Source organism: Amblyraja radiata, chromosome 13 (assembly GCF_010909765.2).
Source record: "Amblyraja radiata isolate CabotCenter1 chromosome 13, sAmbRad1.1.pri, whole genome shotgun sequence".
Taxonomy (NCBI): Eukaryota; Metazoa; Chordata; class Chondrichthyes; order Rajiformes; family Rajidae; genus Amblyraja; species Amblyraja radiata.
The window spans coordinates 1,770,223-1,785,698 of NC_045968.1; the positions used below are offsets into that span (position 1 = coordinate 1,770,223).

Below are 15,476 nucleotides of genomic sequence, written 5' to 3' on the forward strand. Positions count from 1 at the left end.
TATTCGTATGAATGTGTTTTTCTAGCTGGATTGGATGTACATAACAATGTCTTTCTCATGCCCACCACTTCAAATATGATTCTCTTTAGAAGTATTAGAAGCCTACCTTGCACTTGTTTTATGCACTGCAATGCATACTTCAGTGTAGAAAGGGTCCTAGATTTTCCTTTGGCCATCTTTTCAGAAGGCAAGTGCTTTTTTAAGCCTGTAAATGCTTTCAGCAACTCTTTCTGTGTCTTTGCTTCAGCAGATTGGTTGCTACTGCAACATAAAAACATAAACGTACAGCTCTAATTTCATTTTCAAAATAGTTTCAAAGACAGATGTTCATCATTATCACAAGCTACAAACTTGTATATCGTACGGATTAATGTGAGCAAACTGAAACCAAAGAGATGGCTTTTCACAGGTTTCTTTTGAGTTGGCCTTATTTAGTTCAGCAAACTCAACTTTGAGGAGAAAATGCAAAAGTTTATAGAATTGTCTATTATTGATTAGCAGCACTCAATTACACAGAGGAAAAAAACACCAGCTCCCTAAATAGAAACATAGACAGTAGGTGCAGTAGGCCATTCGGCCCTTCGAGCCTGCACCGCCATTCAATGTGATCATGGCTGATCATCCAACTCAGTATCCCATCCCTGCCTTCTCTCCATACCCCCTGATCCTTTTAGCCACAAGGGCCACATCTAACTCCCTCTTAAATATAGCCAATGAACTGGCCTCAACTACCTTCTGTGGCAGAGAATTCCACAGATTCACCACTCTGTGTAAAAAATGATTTTCTCATCTCGGTCCTAAAAGATTTCCCCCTTATCCTTAAACTGTGACCCCTTGTTCTGGACTTCCCCAACATCGGGAACAATCTTCCTGCATCTAGCCTGTCCATTCCCTTAAGAATTTTGTAAGTTTCTATAAGATCCCCCCTCAATCTTCTAAATTCTAGCGAGTACAAGCCGAGTCTATCCAGTCTTTCTTTATATGAAAGTCCTGACATCCCAGGAATAAGTCTGGTGAACCTTCTCTGTACTCCCTCTATGGCAAGAATGTCTATCCTCAGATTAGGAGACCAAAACTGTACGCAATACTCCAGGTGTGGTCTCACCAAGACCCTGTACAACTGCAGTAGAACCTCCCTGCTCTTATACTCTAATCCTCAAGATAAATGTTTTACTTGGATTAAATGAGGCATGCATATCAGAAATAGTCGTATTTTCTTCTCCTGTATCCCTAGGTCAATTGGAGGTAGTCAAAATCATAAAGGGCCTGTCCCACTTGCCGATTTTTTTTCGGCGACTGCCGGCGTCATATCAGTGTCGCCAAAAGATTTAACGTTTCAAAATCCAGCGGCGACAAAAAAAATGTTGTGATACTTGATAAAACACCGCGTCACACGTCATCGCGCCACGCATTGTTCGGTGACCTGATGCGTCAGTCAATTATGCCGGCAATCGCCGAAAAAAATCGCCAAGTGGGACAGGCCCTTAAAGCTCTTCAAAGGAAGGTGAATGGAAAAAAAAGTAATTTGCTATTAAACTGCCTCAATCAGCTTGGTAAATAACTTGCATGCACTGCTTAGAGAAGGAACTAACCCACTTTACTGTGGCGATGCAAACAATAATAATAGCACACAAGCCAAGGAAGGAATTTGTACTCTTTAGGGCATTCGACACACATAAAAAATATAATCTGCTTGAAATAAAAGGAATGAATCATAATTGTAGAATAGATTGGGTCAAGCCAGCAAATAAAAAGAATAGCATCCAACATAGGAATAAAGCATTTAAAATATCTAGTGTCATTGTAATAAATCAATATAGTGCCTTACTTTGTGACAATAAAGTTCTAACTTCAATGCATTGCTGAAAGCAAGCAAAAGTTACTTTTCCTTTCTTTCTTTCTTCTCCCCACCCCACCCCATCCGTCTGAAGAAGGGTCTCGACCCGAAACGTCATCTATTTCCTTCGCTCCATAGATGTTGCCTCACCCGCTGAGTTTCTCCAGCTTTTTTGTCTACCTTCGATTTTCCAACATCTGCAGTTCCTTCTTAAACAGAAGATACTTTTGTATCTGTACAAACGTATCACCAGCTATTGATCAAAGTTAATCCAATGTCCAGATCTAAGGATGAGCTAGGACAGGGTATGGCAACATGGTGAAAGGAGAAGGGAGATAAATACACGAGACCAGGTCTACAAACTTGTTAAACTCATATTTGATTCAATTGATAATCTTCTGTCACCAAAAGCCCGCAGGAACAGTACATTGCAGAACATTAATTTTCTGTAGTTTATTACCAGCCAAGATTCCCATTTATTGTCAATATTCAACTACCGTTGTGAAGATAGTGGTGACTGCTTTCTTGAAGCAGTCCATCTAGTCAAGGAAGTAGCACAACTCTGCTTGGTAACGAGTTCAAGGCCCCATGAATATGAACAGCAAACATATTTATAATCAGGATGGTTGGCGACTTTGAAAGTTTCTGCAGATAATGGCATCCCATCCCAACACCTCAACCTGTCTAGTTGTAGCGGCTGATAGTATGGGAGTTGCTGTTGGAGTAACACAAGCACTTCTAAGAGTATTTTCCCAAAGGGCACACTGCCACGGAATTAGACATCATGGGCCGCTTTTTATTGGATGGTGCCGGGTTTCCTCAGTACACCTGGAAGCTGCACCAACCTAGGCAAATGGAGTGACGTGCTGTGCAGGTAGTGGAAAAAGTTTCAGTGTATCAGAAGGCAAGAGGCTCAGAGCGGGCACTCAGCCTCCAACCAACTCCTGTGGCTACAGGATCAATCCAGCTTCCGATGATTAGAATTCCCCCAGGATGAAGATGGAAGCGTGTGGAAAAGGTGGTGGGAATGACCTTACCTGGCAGGAAGAGTGTAGGAAGCAGAAAGCATGGGGAACAAGGAAAGATTTTTCAGGAAATTGGTTCAAGCAAATGGCGAGTGGATTAGAAGGAACTTTATATTTTGAAAATTTAGTGCACCCTACCAACAAAAGCTAAAACCTTGCAATCAAAAACGGGAAAATGTTTTATCACTTTGAAGAGCACAATTAGCTTGAAACGTTACAACTGGACGGTGAGTGAGGATAGGGACTGGGGAATGTGACACCTACCTGCAACCACTTGTTGAAGGGTTGTCCTGTTCTGAGCTAGCACTGATGAGGCTGAGTCCATTTGAGCTGCAGTGGCTCTGAAAATTGGAGCTGTGTAACAAAAAGTAAAATTGCCTTAGTTTTGATTTGAACGTCAACAATCATTCATGCTCTAAAAGGGGAAAAAAAAAATTCAACAATTTGGAGACACAAGAAACGTGGAGTCTTCAGCAAGACACAAGTGCTGGATGAAAACAGCAGGTCAATAAGTAGCATCTGTGGTGGGGATGAACTGATGACATTTTGGGTCACGACCCTTCTTTAGGCTGATTGAATCAAACTGTAGAAGGCTCCTGACCTGAAATTCCTTCTGCCCATTCCTCTCCCTTCCCCCACCCACACAGATGCTGCCTGACTGCCAAAAAACTTCCTTTCACTTGAATCACACTGAATATTACCAACACAAAGTTTATGCAAGCAGGTTTTAAGGAGGGGGTGCACAGGCTGCTGATGAAAGTTTCTGTCCATCTTACAAACGAAACCACAGACATTCATGGACAAAATACACTTTACCATCATCTCAAGTTCATTAGGGCTGGCCAAGCAATTTTCCACTCCAAACAGGTCGAGAAATACAAAATGGCAATAAAAGCAAGGGGCTATTGCCTATTTGGGATAATATTTATTCAGGAAGACCGAATGGAAATCAGATACACCGCCAGAACTATCTGAGAGAAACAAACATAATTGAATCTCAATGAAATGCAGCAAAAATACCACAACTCCTGTGCAGTTCAACAGCCAGTGGAACAGTTTCACAAATCTAACCCTTGAACTCAAAGTTCATCAACATTCTTCTAGAATTGAAGCAAATACCCTTTTCAGAATAGGTTTCTTCTCCACACCAACAGAAAAAGGATTCTAGGAATTCACGACTTTGCAGCTAAAGAGCATAGGTTTTCCTTGTTTGTTTATCCCCCCCCCCCCACCCCCAAACATTTTAGTGCCTCGTTTCCTTGTATTTCATGCCATTTCTACCACACATCCAATTGGGGGGAAAGAAAAATCACACAGAGCAAACCCATAAATTAGTAGGTACCTGTACTTCAAATTATGGGGAGGAGAATGTTAATGGGAGACAAGTTTTGTTACGAAGTTTTTAATGCTTTGGAAAACAATCCAGTTAGGTACAGTGTTACAACAGTACATTTATTGAGGAATTGTGTACATGTTACATATGGAGTAAGACAAGTGTGGAAATCTAGATTAGATTACTCTGAAGTAAAACATTAGTCAGTACAATTTTAAATGTTGTTTTGTCAGATGGCCCAATTATTACAACAGTAAACAGGGCAGTCATGGTGGCGCAGCGGTAGAGTTGCTGCATTACAGCGAATGCAGCGACAGAGACCCGGGTTCGATCCCGACTACGGGTGCTGTCGGTACGGAGTTCGTACATTCTCCACATGACCTGCATGGGTTTTCTTTGAGATCTTCCGTTTCCTCCCACATTCCAAAGATGTACAGGTTTGTAGGTTAATTGGCTTGGTAAATGTAAAAATTGTCGCTAGTGGGTGTAGGATAGTGTTAATGCGCGGGAATCGCTGGTCGGCGCGGACCTGGTGGGCCGAAGGGCCTGTTTCCGCGCTGTAGCTCAAGTTCAAGTGAGTTTATTGTCATGTGTCCCTGTATAGGACAATGAAATTCTTGCTTTGCTTAAGCACACAGAAAATAGTAGGCATTTACTACAAAACAGATAAATGTGTCCATATACCATGATATAAATATATACACACATGAATAAATAAACTGGTAGTGCAAATAACAGAAAGTGGTTGCTAATAATCAGAGTTTTGTCCGAGCCAGGTTTAATAGCCTGATGGCTGAGGGGAAGTAGCTACTCCTGAACCTGGTTGTTGCATTCTTCAGGCTCCTGTACCTTCTACCTGAAGGTAGCAGGGAGATGAGTGTGTGGCCAGGATGGTGTGGGTCTTTGATGATACTGCCAGCCTTTTTGAGGCAGCGACTGCGATAAATCCCCTCGATGGAAGGAAGGTCAGAGCAGATGATGGACTGGGCAGTGTTTACTACTTTTTGAAGTCTTTTCCTCTCCAGGGCGCTCAAATTGCCAAACCAAGCCACGATGCAACCGGTCAGCATGCTCTCGACTGTGCACCTGTAGAAGTTAGAGAGAGTCTTCCTTGACAATCCGACTATCCGTAATCTTCTCAGGAAGTAGAGGCGCTGATGAGCTTTTTTGATAATTGCGTTAGTGTTCTCGGACCAGGAAAGATCTTCAGAGATGTGCACCCCCAGGAATTTGAAGTTCTTGACCCTTTCAACCATCGACCCGTTGATATAAATGGGGCTGTGGGTCCCCCTCCTACTCCTTCCAAAGTCCACAATCAGTTCCTTGGTTTTGCTGGTGTTCAGGGCCAGGTTATTGCGCTGGCACCATATGGACAGTTGCTCGATCTCTCTTCTGTACTCTGACTCATCCCCATCAGTGATACGCCCACAATAGTGGTGTCGTCAGCGAACTTGATGATGGAGTTCGCACTGTGGTTCGCTACGCAGTCATGGGTATAGAGCGAGTACAGCAGGGGGCTGAGCACGCAGCCTTGAGGTGCTCCCGTGCTGATTGTTATTGAGGCTGACACATTTCCACCAATACGAACAGACTGTGGTCTATGGACTAGGAAGTCGAGGATCCAGTTGCAGAGGGATGCGCAGAGACCCAGTTCTGCGAGTTTGGTAACCAGTTTGGAGGGGATGATTGTGTTAAATGCCGAGCTGTAATCAATGAATAACAGCCTGACATATGAGTTTTTGTTGTCCAAGTGGTCCAGTGCGGAGTGGAGGGCCAGCGAGATCGCATCCACCGTTGATCTGTTGTGGCGGTATGCGAACTGCAGTGGGTCCAGGTTTTTGTCGATGTAGGAGTTGATTTGCTCCATGATCAACCTCTCAAAGCACTTCATCACCACCGGCGTTAGTGCCACTGGTCGATAGTCATTGAGGCATGTCACCTTACTCTTCTTGGGCACCGGTATAATTGATGCCCTTTTAAAGCAGGTGGGGACCTCAGACCTCAGAAGTGAGAGGTTGAAAATGTCCGTAAAAACTCCCGCCAGTTGGTCCGCACAGGTTTTTAGAACACGGCCGGGTATACCATCAGGTCCAGGTGCTTTTCCGGGGTTCACCCCTCTGAAGGATTTTCTGACATCGGCCTCTGTGACTGAGACTGAAATGCCATCACAGCGAATGGCATGAACTAAACTAAAAAAAAAACTATATAGGAACATTTAGAACAAGCACATCAACCTTTATACAGACACACAAGATATTGCAGATGCTAGAATCTTGAGCAAAACAAAAGCAGCTGAAGGAGCTCAGTGGGTCAAGCAGCAGCTGTGGAGGGAAACAGCTAGATGGCTTTTCGGGTCCTGACCCAGGACGTTGTCTGACAATTTCCCTCCATAGATGTTGCCAGACCTGCAGAGTTCCTCCAATACTTGTTTTTTTACTCAGACAATAGGTGCAGGAGTAGGCCATTCGGCCCTTTGAGCCAGCACCGCCATTCAATATGATCATGGCTGATCATCCAACTCAGTATCCCGTACCTGCCTTCTCTCCATACCCCCTGATCCCTTTAGCCACAAGGGCCACATCTAACTCCCTCTTAAATATAGCCAAAGAACTGGCCTCAACTACCCTCTGTGGCAGAGAATTCCAGAAATTCACCACTCTCTGCGTGAAAAATGATTTTCTCATCTCAAGACCTATAAAATCCAAAGCACCCCTCCCAACCACTTGAGTACAGGGAGAGCCAGTGAATCAACATATTGCAATGGTAATGATAATAACCATATAACAATTACAGCACGGAAACAGGCCATCTTGGCCCTTCTAGTCCGTGCTGAACACTTATTCTCCCCTAGTCCCATCTACCTACACTCAGACCATAACCCTCCATTCCTTTCCCATCCATATACCTATCCAATTTATTTTTAAATGATAAAATCGAACCTGCCTCCACCACTTCCACTGGAAGCTCATTCCACACAGCTACCACTCTCTGAGTAAAGAAGTTCCCCCTCATGTTACCCCTAAACGTCTGTCCCTTAATTCTCAAGTCATGTCCTCTTGTTTGAATATTCCCTACTCTCAGTGGGAAAAGCTTATCCACGTCAACTCTGTCTATCCCTCTCATAATTTTAAAGACCTCTATCAAGTCCCCCCTTAACCTTCTGCGCTCCAAAGAATAAAGACCTAACTTGTTCAACCTTTCTCTGTAACTTAGCTGCTGAAACCCAGGCAACATTCTAGTAAATCTCCTCTGTACTCTCTCTATTTTGTTGACATCCTTCCTATAATTAGGTGACCAAAATTGTAAACCATACTCCAGAATTGGCCTCACCAATGCCTTGTACAATTTTAACATTACATCCCAATTTCTATACTCAATGCTCCGATTTATAAAGGCTAGCACACCAAAAGCTTTCTTTACCACCCTATCTACATGAGATTCCACCTTCAGGGAACTGTGCACAGTTATTCCTAGATCCCTCTGTTCAACTGCATTCCTCAACTCACTACCATTTACCATGTACATCCTATTTTGATTTGTCCTGCCAAGATGTAGCACCTCACACTTATCAGCATTAAACTCCATCTGCCATCTTTCGGCCCACTCTTCCAAATGGCCTAAATCTCTAGTATCATCTGCATACTTACTAATCCAATTTACCACACCATCATCCAGATCATTGATGTACATGACAAACAACAGTGGACCCAACATAGATCCCTGTGGCCATTAGTCACCGGCCTCAAATCTGACAAGCAACCATCCACCATTACTCTCTGGCATCTCCCATTCAACCACTGTTGAATCCATCTTGCTACTCCACCATTAATACCCAACAATTGAACCTTAACCAACCTTCCACGAGGAACCTTGTCAAAGACCTTACTGAATTCCATTTAGACAACATCCACTGCTTTACCCTCATCAATTTCCCGAGTAACCTCTTCAAAAAATTCAAGAAGATTAGTCAAACATGACCTTCCAGGCACAAATCCATGTTGGCTGTTCCTAATCAGACCTTGTTTAACCAGATGCTTATATATATTATCTCTAAGTATCCTTTCCATTAATTTGCCCACCACTGACGTCAAACTAACAGGTCTATAATTGCTAGGGTTACTCTTAGAACCCTTTTTAAACAATGGAACAACATGCGCAGTACGCCAATCCTCCGGCACTATTCCCGTTTCTAATGACATTTGAAATATTTCTGTCATAGCCCCTGCTATTTCTACACTAACTTCCCTCAATGTCCTAGGGAATATCCTGTCAGGACCTGGAGACTTATCCACTTTTATATTTTTCAAAAGTGTCAGTACTTCCTCTTCTTTGATCCTCATATGTCCATAGCTACTCTACTTGTTTCCCTTACCTCACATAATTCAATATCTTTCTCCTTGGTGAATACCGAAGAAAATAAATTGTTCAGTATCTCCCCCATCTCTTTTGGCTCCGCAGATAACTGTCCACTCTGACTCTCTAATGGACCAATTTTATCCTTTTGCTATTAATATAGCTGTAGAAACCCTTTGGATTTACTTTCACCTTACCTGCTAAAGCAACTTCATATCTTCTTTTAGCTTTTCTAATTTCTTTCTTAAGATAATAATGCAATCAACAATTGGTTATGGTTTAACATCCATGATACAGATCTTCATAAACAGGGGGCACCATGTTATTTCAGAAGAGTTATTTTATAATTATGAATTCAAGAAATATTAGAAGAGCATCCACTTTAGGAAGGCGTGTGCTTTTGTCCAACACCACACCAGGCAGTGTTTGTGAGGCTCAATGATAGGTTAAGCTTAGGGAGAGAGATATGAAGTGGGTCTACATTTCCAATCTTCACCCAGTGACTAAAACTTGCAGAGATGCTGAAAGAGTCTCAATTGTGATTGTCGCCCTACAGGTTATAGACAATAGGTGCAGGAGGAGGTCATTTGGCCCTTCGAGCCAGCACCGCCATTCATTGTGATCATGGCTGATCATCTGCATTATCTTGTCGATACTACCAGTTGCCAACTGATGCAAGGGTACACTGACATTTTGGGCGAGGGGCTATCCAGGAAACTAAAAACCCACAACTAACTAAATAAATTCAATGATATATTCAAGAATAGACTAGGCTACTAAAATAGCAAGGATAACAAAGGTATAGCTCTCCAAAACAAGCTCATCCAAATTGAAAATTCAAAACAATTATTGATAACTTCCCACAACTGTACATATTGTTGGGGCGACCATATTGAACAAAAGATGTCAACCAGATGGGAAAGTACCAAACCTCAATATTGTACACTCATATTACTCTAAATACACAAGTAGAAATTACTTGGAACCAACCTGTCAGTAGGTAATTTTTTTTCAAATGAGAGAGGCATGAAAGGAAGCCTCTAATTGCGCGTATATACTTCAGCAATTCTCTGTTTCTTTTCTTTGTATTAGTACTTTAGAAATCACACAGTAAATATAAGATTGTCATAATTTTTAAGTTTACACATAATAATATCAAGTTTATTAATTGTAATTTTTTAGCCATAGCACAGTCATGCATCCAATTTTAAAGTTATACCAAATTAAATATGGCAAAACATTATTGTATGTTAGTTCACCAAGCTATGAATTTGGATATCTCACATGACAATTCAGTTCAAATGTATCTCCAATACATGCAGCAAGCACATTACTGCCAAAATGCCACTGCTGATCAGCACTGGAAAAGACCATTGAAAATATTAAAAAGATATTTGGCTGAGGTGACTAAAAAGTCCTTAATGATCAATATGTCAGCTCCAAAAATGAAGAACTGGAGATCCATAAAGTAAATAATAGCCAACTGCACAAGGTCAACATAAACACACCAATGGGGTTAGGGTTGTTTTTTTGGAGTGAAGTGCAAAGCATTTCTCTTTTTCTTCCTTAGTTTCCCTATATTGTTGAACTGCTGGTTCATTTGAGGCTCCTCCAATAACACATCATTAGGAAGTGTCAGATCACCCAAGATGGTGTAAAGCTGCTTTCCGTGTGTGTGGAAAAGTGCACAAAGTCCACTCAACATAGATGGAACACTCACCATGTGACTGCATGTTCTGCCACAAGAGGGGAGAAAGTTGGTGCGGTTCACAGCCACACCAAACTACTCTTCAAGGGCCTGTCTCACTTGGGCGACTACCAGGGACTAGTTTTAATGGAATTCACCTACGGCAGCACCTATGTCAACCTACGACAGCAAAAATTGTCATCTCGTCACCCAAAAAATCATCTAAGTGGGACAGGCCCATTAGACATCCATTATGTGTGATAAATAAATACAATAAAACATTATCAAATATTCAATCAGCATCATATTGAAAAAGATAACGTTATCCACTGTACAACAGTCAGTATGAAGCTACATAGAAACATAGAAAATAGGTGCAGGAGTAGGCCATTCGGCCCTTCGAGCCTGCACCGCCATTCAATATGATCATGGCTGATCATCCAACTCAGTATTCTGTACCTGCCTTCTCTCCATACCCCCTGATCCCTTTAGCCACAAGGGCCACATCTAACTCCCTCTTAAATACAGGCAATGAACTGGCCTCAACTACCTTCTGTGGCAGAGAGTTCCAGAGATTCACCACTCTCTGTGTGAAAATTTGTTTTCTCATCTTGATCCTAAAGGATTTCCCCCATATCCTTAAACTGTGACCCCTTGTCCTGGACTTCCCCAACATCGGGAACAATCTTCCTGCATCTAGCCTGTCCAACCCCTTAAGAATTTTGTAAGTTTCTATAAGATCCCCACATAATCTCCTAAATTCTAGCGAGTACAAGCCGAGTCTATCCAGTCTTTCTTCATATGAAAGTCCTGACATCCCAGGAATCAGTCTGGTGAACCTTCTCTGCACTCCCTCTATGGCAAGAATGTCCTTCCTCAGATTTGGAGACCAAAACTGTACGCAATACTCCAGGTGTGGTCTCACCATGACTCTGTACATCAGCTATTAAATTTTAATATGCTTACATTAATTTCATATTTTGGTGGTTTTAACAATTACTTTATGTTCATAGTGTAGGATTCACATATTCCAAAGATACACACCAAAACAAAACACAGACTGTGTAGAGAGCAGACATTTTGTTGTGTGTGTGTCAAACACGAGAATTACTGGTGAAATTTCCAAGACATGAATCCATATCAGGGAAATCATTCAATTATTATCCAAATGCTAGTTTGCACCAATACTTTGTCTATTCTGTAAAATTTACTTTCCCCATTGCTAACGAGTAAGAATCCCTCCGTTGCCCTACACAAAATCAAGGCAGTTAGTGAAAGGCAATAGCTTGCCAATGGTATTTATTCACCAGGTAAAACAAGTGGAGCAACACATGTGAAAGACAGGAGAATAAATTCGAGCTGAATTTATGCAAAAACGTCAGTGTAAACTAAAATATGCACTACTATTAAAAACAAAAAAAATAAAATCATACAACTTCTACTTCAGTCTGTTATTTAGCTCAGAGATTAAAAGTGTTAAACAAAAGCCTAGGAATTTGTGATGAAAGCCACTTGTCAAACAGCATTTTTTGAAATGTATTCAGTGTATTTCCAAAAATGAAGGTAAGCCGCTCATTTTCATAATACAAGTCCAGTAGACACTGGTTTCAATATCAATAGGATATGCGATTGGATTGTCATGCAGAGATGTTGCATGGCACAACCGAATTACACATTTTTGGTTGCCCAGCACAAACGCTGGAGCAGCCAGAGTACTTTATATCAAGTACAATGTTCCTACCTTTGGCTGCTCTTTACTGAATCCAAGTGCAAAGCGGAATCTTTCTCATTATGGCTGGCAATACTGCTTGAACTCTCCGAAATCTCATTCCCATTTGAATCAGTCCCACTCGAGCCAGTGCTTTTCATCTCCACATCATCGTGCATTTGCTGCCCTTCTTGATCCGCTGTTTGATCCTGAATATTGCCGCTTCTTAAATGCAGCAACAATTCGGCCTCTTGGAATCCAGGTTCTGAGTTAGTGGCCATTCTCTGGAGTCCGTATAAAAATGAGAAAGCATAGGAATCATAACCAAAACATTGAGTACGAGTCAGGGAGTCACTTTATGTGCCATTGGTTAAGCTGCATTTGGAATATTGATTGCTCTTCTGCTCACCCCATTACAGGAAGGATGGGGGAGGTTTTGGAGAGGGTGCATGGGTTTACCAGAATGATGCCTGGATTAGGAGGCATTAGCTACTTGGCGAGGTTGAATACACTTGGATTGTTTCCTCTGGAACGCTGGAGGTGGAGGTGAGACCTGACAGAAATGCATTAAATTATGTGCGGCATAGATAGGGTTGACAGTCAGAACCTTTATCCCAGGATAGCAATATCAAATACTGGAGGGCATAGCTTTTAGGTAAGGGGGGGAGGGGTAATGTGAAAAGGAGATGGAGGGGAAGAGTATTTTTCCCCCCGATATCTTCACAGTGAGTGCTGTACCTGGAATGAGCTGCCAGGGGTAATGATGGGGGCAGCAAATACATTAGTCGCATTTAAGAGAGTTTTTGGATAGGTACATAAATTTGCAGGGAATGAGTGGATGGATATACATCACATGCAGGCAGCTCAAAGCTGGTCTTGGCATCATGTTTGGCAAAGACATTGTGTGGCTAAAGGGTCTGTTCCTGTGGTGTACAAATCTACTGTTCTAAATATCACATTCATGACAGATTAGAATAATGCAATCATTCTTGCCAACATTTATATACACGTTTCAACAGTATAAACCAAATTAACCAAAGATAACTTTGAGCATAGATGATAACTGTATAAATGGCGGTTGGCCATCCAGGTTACAACATTTGGCTCCAATTGCTAGCTGGGTGCACTGGGAGCAAAGGTAGCTCCACTTTGGTGATCAATGCAAATGGCATATGTGTGTTGCGAGTCCATAGTTTGCCATGCAGAGAAAAGCCCAAGCGAGTGTGGCACTGGTGCAGAAGATGGCAGCATCTGGACTATTTAACGGAATTCTGAATTATCTGAAGGCTTGTAATAATTGATTTATAGATTGCTGCCTACATAATGTACAAGTCAGGGGTTTCTCCCCCTGTGGTACCAAAACATTACTGGTCAAATTCAAATACACCCATTCAAGGCGAGGATAGGTCAGGTTTGGCAATGGGACTCGTTGAACGGGTGAGCACAGGAATAGTGGGCCGAATGGCATCCTTTCTGCCGTTGGGATTATTTGAATGCTCGAAACTGCGGCTTATCTGTTCAGAATATTTGTTCTAAATACTGTATTTTTCTACTCGCTTGTATTCTCACATTTCTTACACTGCATTGGCTCCGGCTGCAACGACACGACACGACAAAAAAAACCCCACCGAGTTTCACAATAAACTTAAATCATCGGGTGTCAGAAAACTGCACAACACCAATCATCTTTTCATGTTCCTGATAACTTTTGTTTAACCCAGCAGGGCAAAGACATTTATCAGAACAATTAAAGTCTCGTCTTTCGGTGCCGGCTGAAATGTTACAGTTAAATGGAAAAAAAAACTTAGGAAACCAAAATCGATCAAAGCTATAGCTTGGCAACTGAGCACGACAGAAAGGCTGTATACCGGGTGGCTTTAACTTACCTCGCTGCGTGTTCACGGTGGATATAACACCACCACTGTATAGAACCTGATCACCTAATCCCTCTACAAATACATTTCTCATAACAAGTTTCCCCGGCACCAGAGGGATTGTATCACTGATCTACACAACAGATCTACTGATTAAAAGCCACGAAGACCTGAAGTGATTAAGACATTAAGATTGAAGGTCTGAAGGGTCTCGACACGAAATGTCACTCATTCCCTTCTCTCCAGAGACGTTGCCTGTAACACTGAGTTACTCCAACTAACATATCTTCGGCGTAAACCGGCACACGCAGCTCCTTCCCACACCTTAATCATTCTGACCGCGGTGAATTAAATCCTTGTATTAAGAAAACCGCGATCTATCCAGAGGCGCGGAAATATAGCAGGCGATTTCTTACCCCGTTTTCAGGGAGGTGAGAAGAAACTCATGGAAGAAGCAGAGCAAGTGGAGCAACACTCCTGTAGGGCAGCGCTACGACTGCTACCGGCAAGAACTGATGCGATGGCTACAGCTCGCTACACTCGACCCAACTCGGCTGCTGCAACTCGCCCACTGGAGCAACTCGGTGGCTGCTGCAACTCGCCCACTGTAGCAACCCGGCGGCTGCTGCAACTCGCCCACTGTAGCAACCCGGCGGCTGCCGCTCGCTACATTCACGCCGCTGCACACACCACATAACGTGACGGGCCCCGCCTGTGCCTCCGCTCCATTGGCCGGCAAACCTGCCCATCGGCCGATGGCTACAAGCCTCACGTGGAATCCAATGTGTGTTGTGTGTCCGCGCTGTAAATCCCCGCCGCAACCACACGCCACCATCCCGCCCCGCCGCTGAGTAATTGCTCTTTTAAAAAAAATATATATATATATTGCAGTGGGACTGTAAGATAGGTCGCCCAATCACACACTGTGTGATCATTTCACAATGATCACACACACGGTCATGCAAACATGGGTGCGGCTTGTGTCGTGTGGCTGGCACTGTGGTGAGAGATAATATGCTGCAGACAAAACAATGGCCCAGAAATTGGTCCCAAGTTCCCAAGTGAATATCCTGGGAGCTGCTATCCCTTCTGATTCGAGGAATAATTTGCAGTTAAGAGAATCAAAGAGTATAATGTCACAAGCAATGTAGCTTCACGTTTCAACCGTTAAGAAACAATTAGACAGGTACATGAATAGGACAAGTTTAGAGGGATATGGACCAAACGCTGGCAGGTGGGACTAGTGTAGCTGGGGCATGTTGGCCAGTGTGGGCAAGTTGGGCCAAAGGGCATGTTTCCACGCTGTATCTGAGTCTGGGTCTGAAGAAGGGTCTCAAAGCAAAACGTCACCCCTTAATTTTCTCCAGAGTTCCTGCCTGTCCCATTGTTACTCCAGTTATTTGTGTCTATCCACGCTGTATGGTCCTATTTCAGATCTTAGTCCAAATCTTTATGGATTAGGTTTCATGTTGCTAACCTCCCCCCCCCCCCCCCCCCCCCACCACTCGCCCCCAAAGCATCTGTCTTATCTATGTCAGGGTCAACCGAAGGCCGATATTTTGTCAAGAAGGGTCTCGACCCAAAACATCACCCATTCCTTCTCTCCAGAGATGCCCGCTGAGTTACTCCAGCTTTTTGTGTCTACTTTTTTCAAATGAT

General features: G+C 42.8%; 1 protein-coding gene across 1 annotated transcript in view; it reads right to left on the reverse strand.

Annotated features, from left to right (window-relative positions):
* Nucleotides 1–14,408, reverse strand: part of per2 (period circadian regulator 2) — a 55,871-nt gene extending 41,463 nt beyond the window's left edge. Inside the window, exons 1-4 of the mRNA XM_033031089.1 lie at nt 14,234–14,408; nt 11,977–12,234; nt 3,127–3,216; nt 107–261 (exon numbers count right to left, since the gene is read on the reverse strand). Coding sequence (XP_032886980.1) covers nt 107–261; nt 3,127–3,216; nt 11,977–12,224 — 493 coding nt within the window. The 5' untranslated portion in view covers nt 12,225–12,234; nt 14,234–14,408. The remainder of the gene's footprint in view (nt 1–106; nt 262–3,126; nt 3,217–11,976; nt 12,235–14,233) is intronic.
* Between the last annotated feature and the right edge of the window lie 1,068 nt (nt 14,409–15,476).